The 8,974-nt window shown below is 48.0% G+C and overlaps 1 protein-coding gene across 5 annotated transcripts in view; it reads left to right on the plus strand.

Annotated features, from left to right (window-relative positions):
* Tmem181 (transmembrane protein 181) overlaps positions 1–8,666 on the plus strand; it is a 52,159-nt gene extending 43,493 nt beyond the window's left edge. For all 5 annotated transcript variants that reach the window (XM_058583200.1, XM_046456584.2, XM_046456583.2 and 2 more), the window contains exons 12-17: positions 740–842; positions 1,347–1,398; positions 2,898–2,980; positions 4,104–4,193; positions 5,147–5,213; positions 5,531–8,666. In XM_058583200.1, the coding sequence (XP_058439183.1) occupies positions 740–842; positions 1,347–1,398; positions 2,898–2,980; positions 4,104–4,193; positions 5,147–5,213; positions 5,531–5,609 (474 nt within the window). In that variant the 3' untranslated portion in view covers positions 5,610–8,666. The remainder of the gene's footprint in view (positions 1–739; positions 843–1,346; positions 1,399–2,897; positions 2,981–4,103; positions 4,194–5,146; positions 5,214–5,530) is intronic.
* Positions 8,667–8,974: the final 308 nt, after the last annotated feature.

Below are 8,974 nucleotides of genomic sequence, written 5' to 3' on the forward strand. Positions count from 1 at the left end.
AGCTGAGAAAGTAGAGGCCAGACCAGAGCCACACAGGTCCCTCTGGGCAAATCAGAACTGGGTCCCTGCCTACAGTCTAGGTCCCCAGGACATGGCCGTGAGAGGGGGATTCTGGCACAGGGAGGCAGGAAGGGATGGAAGTCCCCACCCAGGGCAGCCTATGACTTGTGGGAAAAGGGCTCAGTGTGGTTGACCACCCTGGAACCTGGCCCTGGCCAGAGGCAGTGATCTTCCCTGCAGCCACCGGGCATAGCTGTCCACCCTCAGAGGGGAGAGCTTTCCCGTAGCAGAGCTTCGTGAGTGCGAGCCCTCAGAGGCCTTGAAGAGCTTCCCATTTGGCCCCTCATTTCACAGATGGGAAAACCAAGGTCCAGAGCCTGGGACTTGCCTGAGGACCCTCAGAGTGCAGCCCTGGGTGGTGGTGGGCATGAGCCTCCATCCTCATGAGCGAGGCAGGGCTGCCTCACGCAGGGTGAGGCCAGCAGGGGCCGCCATGGCTTACTGAACCTGCTCTGGCACCAGGCTCCACAGGGCAGCATGTGTGTCGCTCTGGCTCCTCTGATGGTGAGGCTGGGGGTCCCTGTGGGAGCTGTCTGTTCTCAGGGGTCCCTCCTCTCCTGCATCTGGGGTGGTCTCAGGGCTCCAGGTTCCTCCTAGGCAAGCTGGGCATTGTGGCCTGTAGGGTGCTGCTAGGAGGCAGCCCGGGCGTCCTCGCCAAGCACGGTCTCCTGTGTTCCAGGGAATGAAGGTCTTCTTCATGGTGGTGGCAGCTGTGTACATCTCATACCTCCTGTTCCTGGTGGTGCGGGCGTGCTCGGAGCTCCGCCACATGCCTTACGTGGGTGAGCACCACTTCAGGGACTGCTCGGTCCCAGTGAGGGGCACACCTGAGGGAGCCCTGGGGCTGCAAGAGGCCCAGTGGGTGACTGGCCATTTGGGGTGGAAGCCAGCACTGGGAGAGCAATGGGGTGGGAAAAGGGTTTGTGGGAAAAGGGCTCAAAACTTGACAGATCCTGGTGACAGGTATTGGAGAATGAAACTCCCAGATTTAGATAAAATAGTATAGTGGTTAGTGCTGCCGTGGTCTGTTCTGGTCCTATGGTGGGCACCCTCAGCGGGGGTCGGGGTAAGTCACCTGATCGTGGGTCCTTCCCTAGCTGGTCCCCACCAGAGAGGTGTGGCGGGGGCTTACTGGAAGCCAGCTGGCCCTGCTAGCTCAGAGCTGCCTGGGCTGAAAGGCCCTGGTGGGGTGGGGGCTTCTGAGGGGTGGCTCTCCTTTGTTACTGTTTTTGAGATCTGTGAGATAAACGGAATTTGCTAATGGGAGTATTTCTTTTTTTTTTCAGATCTCAGGTTAAAGTTTTTGACAGCATTGACCTTTGTAGTGCTTGTCATTAGGTAAGATTGTATTTTTTGAACATGGTCACACTGAACTGTATTCCTGTCTCGAGTGTCTGTCTCCCTCTGTGGAGCTCTTCAGGCTCTTTGTGGCTACATAAGTTTTGTTGTGAATGTCCACAGGATGCAACTCATTAACCTCAGACACTCGCCCCACTTGCTCTGACACCTGCTGGGTGTGCAGCCTGCCATCACCTGTTGGAATTAGAACCTGCCAGGTGACAAGAGGAACACTCCAGACCCTGGCACTTGTGGCACAGCAAGACAGGGCTCAAGCATGCGTTCGCACAGCAGATGTGGTAGAGCAGCACAGTGGGTCCCTCAGGGGCAGGAGCCAGGCAGGAGGAGCTCCTGTGCCAGGGAGAAAGGCCGTGCTTGGAGGAGGTCCCCTGCTCCTGGGCAGGAGTTGTTTCTTTGAATAAATTCCAGGTAGTCATTTGTTGTTTAGAGTTTGTCTCTGTCCCCAAATCAAGACTCAGAGTGGGGAGAAATCTGGTTATCTGCATTTCTTTTTTGGTGGTTCGGATGTTGGCCTTTTCTGGATGGGAGCCACACAGGGGCTCTATGGGGCTGGCCTTTGCCAGGTTTCTAGCTGGCTCTGGGGATCCCAGGCTTGCTGAGGGGAGGACTCGGGGAACCAAGTGGGAGTGCAGCCTGCCCTTAAGGGAACTCTTTGCCATTCAGCATCTGAGTTCACATGGAGAGAGTAGTGCAGGTATGTTTGAAGTATTAACCCATTTGGCCTCTAACTCCTTACACTGTCATGGCATGTAAGTCCACAGAGGAAGACAGGTGATGACCAAGGGACTGAGTGGCCCAAGGGTCCAGGCAAACAAGGCAGGTGGCTCCTCTAGGTGACAGGGGTAGGGATGGCTCTGAGGAGGTGGAGGGGGCTCCCTGACGTTGAGGGCTGCCTGAGGTGGGAATGAGCTTGGCAGGGGACAGCCCAGCAGCACTGCAGGAGGCTGTGGTGGTCAGGCAGCCTCTGGAGGTCCCAGTGGGCTCTCTAGGCTCCCAGAGGGGTCCAGGTTTTATTTTCAGTGATGAGAAACTCTCGAGGGGTTTGAGCTGGGAAACGGGGGGACTGTTTTTATTAAAACAGGGTGGCTGTGAGCAGGGAGGTAGGTGGGGGAGGTGGGTAGATCAGAGGCTGCCAGGGGAGCCTGATGCCTGACTTCGCTTATTCTATCCCCACAGCTGGCCAGAGGTCAAGCCTTCCTAGATCTAAGACGAAAACAAGAAGTGGGAGATTGTGTGTGTGTAGAAATTTCCATGCTGGAAAAGTAGTATGTGTATGTGTGTGTGTGTGTGTGTGTGTGTGCGCGCGCGTGTGCACGCGTGCGCACGGGCATGTGTGCAGAAATTTCTATGCTGGAATAGTGTGTGTGTGTAGAAGTTTCCGTGCTGGAATAGTGCTGCGTATCAGTGGTGAGCACAGAGTTGGATGAAGCTAGTGCCACTTCTGTATTTCACGTAATGTCTCTGCCCCTCTTTTTCAGCATCATCATCCTTTATTTAAGGTTTGGAGCACAAGTGTTGCAAGACAACTTTGTAGCAGAACTGTCAACTCACTACCAGAATTATATCCTTTTACCTAGAGCAAGGCGCCAGAAAGCCCTCTGAGCATTTGTCCAGCTCTGGCCTCTCTGGAGGAGACACTTCACTCCTGACTTATTCTCAGGAGGCCTTGTGACCTCCTGTGTGCAGTTCATGCTGAGTGGCAGCTCTCACCCTTTGTTTTGTCTTGTGTCAGTCCTGGGAAGGTTGACTTGGTCACTCACCCTCTGCAGGCAGAAAGCTCAGACAAGGTAGGACTAAGCCAATACTCGGGGTTAGTCACCATGTGGCAGAACTTGGGTCTGAACCCAGTGCTCTGGAACTGTCCTCTGTACTGCACAATCTTCCCTCTGCAGCTGAGGGACTCGCAGCCTTGGCTCCAAACCTGAGGTCAGTCTGGATCCGCCACCTTCCCTGCAGCAGAGGGCCCAGGAGGGACTCTAGGGCTGCTGGAGCTTCCTCTCTCCAGGATGTCATTTCTACAGGGTGTGACAATGTGGCAGGTTGGGCCTGTGGATGTAGGAAGGGCTTATAAAATACTTGGACCTCCTTGTATTCTCTCTGTATCCAAGGCCAGTTTCCCTGTCTTCGTTAATGTGGATAATAGGTGTGTGTGTGTGCGCGCGCGCGCGCGCTTTGTCCCCAGCAGTATGGGGACACTTAAGGAATCAGTGGGTTTTTGTCCGGGGACCACTTTGTCCTTAGAATTAATAATGCATGGCTTTTCAAGTTTTTGACTGAATTCCACACTAAGTTTTTATCAGAGTCTCCAAGGGGCCTGTAGTCCAGAGACAGTTCAGAATGGCCGCTTTGAATTCTGCTTCAGCTCTGCACCTCATGGTTGTGTCTGGAGACCTTGATTCACTTCCTGCCCTTTGCATACATATAACTCAATCCCTCCAGGTCCTTAGTGCAGTGAGAGAACTGCCACCAGATGTGGCCTTGGTGGGCCAGCCCCAGTGATAGGAGAGGTCATGGCTCACCTGTTGTTTCCTAACCTGTGTGAAGTCCTGACATCTGGATTGTGGATTCCCAGGCTGGCTGGTGGTCAGCACTAGAGAGGTCTGGTGTATGGCAGGGGGCAGACTGAAGGCAAAGACGCCAGGCGAGGTGTCCTCACAGATTGTTCCTCCCTTGACGAGCACCACCAGCTGAGTTCTTATCTTTCTATGGCTTGTTGAACTTTTATCTCTACACTCTGGCCTTTGTGTATTCTCCATCAAAGAATGCTCTGTATGGTAAGTCACCCTGGGGTCTGGGTCACAGGCACATAACTGAAACAGAAGTGTCCATTGGTGGGCTGGGGATGTGGCTCAAGTGGTAGCGCGCTCGCCTGGCATGCGTGCGGCCCGGGTTTGATCCTCGGCACCGCATACAAACAAAGATGTTGTGTCCGCCAGAAACTGAAGGATAAATATTAAGAAAAAAATAATTCTCTCTCTCTCTAAAAAAAAAAAAAAAAAAAAAAAAAGAAGTGTCCATTGGTTCATGGGCATTTCACTGAAGCTGGCATTCATGGTGCCCTCTCTTTGGTCAGAGAGAGGCAGGCAATTTAAATGGGGAGGCTGAAGTTTTGCCAGAGCGCAGCATATGTCGAGCCTGTGTCCGTCAGCCGTTTGAAATAGTCTGTTGAAGACTGGTGTCATGACTGTTCAAAGCCAAGCAAAAACCTACAAAACCAAAACGTGCCAAAAGCAAAACAAAGCAGCCTCGCCCAGGGAACGAGCTGGGCTGGAGCTGCTGGGATGGACGCCTGTGTTGTGCTGTGCTCAAGGTCGCAGCACCTTGTGGACAGCGTCTCCTTTGAGCTTCTTGGTGACCTTAGGACAAAGGAAGAGAGGAAGCTTGCTGTAGGTCCAGGACAGGGTGGCAACAAATAGGGCAGAGCCACATCTCCAGGAGCCCATTTCCCATCTCCCGCTGCCTGGGTAGACCTAGAACAGTGAGCAGGAAGAGATCACGTGTGTGGCGCCTGCCTTTGCCTACTCTTCTAGAGGCACTCACTGGGCCTGCACAGTGCCCCTGCCAGGTGGCTCTGCCAGCCATCTTGTAGCTGAGAAAAGAGACTCATGCGGAGATCTGCTCAGGTTCACACACAAACACAGGACTGGGCCTGGGCTCCGGCTCCTCAGACTTCTCTCTGGGCTAATAACAAATTGCTAAAGACTAAAAAGGCTTTTTTGGTTTTCAGAGTCCCAGCTGAAAGACAATCCTGCCTTTTCCATGCTGAATGACTCTGATGATGATGTGATTTATGGGTAAGTCACTGTCCTCTGAAGGCCATCTCAGGAGCATCCCCATCTGGCTTTGTAGTTATTAGTCTAAAATTCCATTCGGGGTGTTAGGAAGTCACCTGGCTTTCTGTTTCCACATGGTCCGAGCTTAGATTTAGCAGTGCCTCTTTGTGCAGAAGGCTGGCAGTGCATGGTGGGCCAGGAGGAAAGGGGCTCAGTGGTGAGGAGTGGCAGGAGAGGTGGTGATGGAACACCAGAGGGAAGCTGTGCAGTGGGTTCTTCCAGAACAATGAGGTCATGAGCTCTCCAGGTAGAATGGTCAAAGGTCTCTTTCCCGACAGGAGTGACTATGAAGAAATGCCCCTGCAGAACGGCCAGGCCATCCGGGCCAAGTACAAGGAGGAGTCTGACAGCGACTGAGCTCCAGGCAGTGGGCAGGGCGGCCAGAGGCCGGCCGCCTTCCTTCAGTGACCATGTCCTGGCCTCCCCTCGACCTGCTTATGTTCAGACTTTCTTATAAGCAAAGTTCCCTGTTCCTTATTTGTTTACATATTTGTAAAAGAAAAACCAAACCTTGAGAGAAAATTTATATGTTGGGTCACATATGCTCCTTATATGGGAAAAGGCTGATAAAAAGCAGAAAAAGCCAAATCCTTTCTACAGATTTCAGATGGGAGAGCATGTTTTCAGTGGTGAGAGATTACCCATTTTTAGTAGTTACGCACTTTGTTTTTTAAAATAATTCAGTAATTTTGAGCCATGGGAAACCTTCCTTTTCCTTCCCTCTCTTTCCTATGGTACCTTTTTTTTTTTTTTTTTAACTTAAAGTGAAGCCTGTTTCTGTGGCCACTCAGCTGGGCAGTCCTTCCCTGGGCAGTGGTCAGGGCCCTCGATTCCCCAGACCCTGGAACCTTCACATCTACTGCATTGGGTAAGCCATGTATAGCACATCTCACTGAGGAAAGGCAGGGGCCAGGCTCCAGCCCTTCACTGCCACTGAAGCAGAGGTGACAGTGACAACAGAAGTGAGTTCTGAGGAGCTCTGATAAGCTGAATGAGAAAGGACAGTTGCAGGTCACCAGCTCTGCGGGCGAGGTTCTGTGCCATGGTGCTTTCCCAGGGTGTGTGCGCACACTGTACAGACGTGAAGATGGGCGGATATCCCTGTGGTCGGGGTAGACAGCAGGGTAGCCCTTCTTGTTCTAATAAATAGTTTCTGCAACTTAGTTGAACATGAAGCCCCACAGAGCTTTATTTTTTTAAATAAAAGCTACATGAATGATTGTTATATTATAGACTCTTTATTGCCAAAAAGTTTTTCAGTTTCCTCTTTGGGAACTAGATGAAAAGAAAGTAAGAGATTTTAAATGGCTATGGAAACACATCTTTGGGTAGAGGTAGCTTGTTTGGAAGTCACTCCCTGTGCTCCAGTGAGTCTCATAGTGGCCATGTGAGCAGATACATTGCCCCATGGAAAATAGACATCTCTGGTGCTGGCAAAGCTTGGGCATCAGAGGTCCTTTTCCTTTCTGTCAGAGACAGTTGATGTTCCCTTGCTCCTCCCTAGCCACACACAGTTATGTCTGTTAACATGTGATAACTATGACCATCCCCCATCTGCTGCCGTCTTGGCCAACACAGAGGCCCAGAAGTGGCTCATCCCGCTCTCCAGGCAGCACCCACGGTCCCTTCATCTATGCACCAACTCTCATATTTCCATCCAGAGCCACAGGTGACAGTCCACCTCAGGTGGTACTAGGACCTGAGAGATGCTTGAAGGACACTATGCTTTATGACTTCCTTTTTAAACTTTAATGATAATGTACTTTATGGATTTTATTTACATTTGTTTTTAAACACCTTGTATATATGAATGTTTGAAAACAATTATTGCAAGGGTAATTCAAGTTTACATGATTTTTACATCTGCAATGCTGTGATGACTTTTTGATTCTGTATATTGAAATGTTTGTTACCAAATTTTACAATTCCTACTGAGACTACTCCAACTATAATTTTATGTATATTGATAAAGACTGACTTGTGCTGATTAACCTATTATGTAATGTAGTTTATGTTTTAATCATTATAAAAGGATTGTCCATGATTTGGAATGCTGTTATCAGTAAATGTAAGATACTGAGGTTTAGCCATAGACAGAACTTTTTTAGTCTTGTCTTTGTCATGTAGTGATTATAAACTGTTCAAAGCCTGTGTCTAATGGCTAATATTGTCACACACTGATTCTTCATGGCATCAATGAAAGAAAGTATGGGAGTATTTTTTTGTTGGAAACAAGAAAAATATTAGTACTTATGGAAAAATGGTTGCTTATTAAATCTTGCATTTTTTAATTTTGCTTCCCTGGGTGTTATAGATATTGACACATTATATATTCCATGTAAAAATTTGCTTATAAATTACTAAGCATGTAGAATATGTGCCATAGGTATTAGGTTAAAACACTAAATTCTGACAGAAACTTTTGATAGTAACAAAATTGTTTTTCTAAGAGGATAGTAAAGTTTTGCAACCTTAAATTATAAATGGGCTGACTTTAATGCTTTCATGATAATGGATTAAATAACATCGTCTCTGGGATATTTTTTTATATTGGTCCAGTCTAGGGGAACTTGGAAGATGAACAGAGCTATTTCCTGGTTTCCCTAGGGAAAGCTTCATTATCCACATGGATAACAGATCTGCTTGATTTATTATTAAATCATTCCAGCAGCGAAGTGGTGCCATTCTCTTTCTAGAGAAGGGGATATATGAACTATATTAAAGGTTTATAAGGTGATGACTATACATAATTATAGACTTCAGTAAGTTAGAAAAATTGTGTAAACTCAGCGCATTAGCTGGACAGGTTACAAGACAAATGTCACCAGCCTCAAGTGTTTGATGAACTGTTTATTGACGGCATAGTTATGATAAAGGTTATAATGTGGCCAGTACCTTATTTCCTGAATCATTTTCACAGGAAAAATATACCCACAAAAGGGATCATTAAAAGAGACTACTCCATGAACATTTGTTAAAGATTTGATAAAGATACTAAGGTGTATTTTGAGGGTTTCAGAAACCAGTTGCCTTAGAGATTAGATTTGGGGGGGTGAAAAAAGAAAATACAAGTCTTTTCTTCAGGTCAAAGGAAAACTTTTCTTCAGGCCAAAAATCTGTGACATCCTGTTGAGCAGTTTATCTTGTCTTGGGGTTTTGGATGCACTGTTGTGAGATACACTATGAAAGGGTTTTCTGCTACTGAAAACTTCCTTTTTACAGAAAACAAACAAACAAACAAAAAAACCTGTAAATATTTGTAAAAATGAAACACTGAACTTTTAAGGTCAAAAAGAAAGAACTATGTATTAGATTTTGGAACTGTCAGTGGAGCACAGTGCTCCTGGCCACCTGATCAGAGTGGATGTAATCAATCAGGCAAATGTCAATAAATGTTTATTTATGGCAAACTTACTATTTGGGAATGGCCTTATTCTGTTTAATTTATTTTTAGCTTTCAATCCTTATATGTATCTTGATTGTTTGCTGTTTTAGACATGTTTGGCCTTTTAGACATGAGTGTTTTAGTACAAGTGCTTCCGAGACAAGAATGGGGCCTCCCCTCCCCCCCCCCCGCCCCATTTCAGGAGGTAGACACAACAGTGTTACAATTACCATATCTGACTATTACCACATCTGCTGTGGCCTGTGGGAGACCTATGAAAAGGACAATGGACACCTGGGCTTTGGGCACACCATTCTACTTACTTAGACATATGACT

This window comes from Marmota monax, unplaced genomic scaffold (assembly GCF_021218885.2).
Source record: "Marmota monax isolate L192 unplaced genomic scaffold, Marmota_monax_Labrador192_F-V1.1 WCK01_AAM20220418_F8-fsc00164, whole genome shotgun sequence".
NCBI lineage: Eukaryota > Metazoa > Chordata > Mammalia > Rodentia > Sciuridae > Marmota > Marmota monax.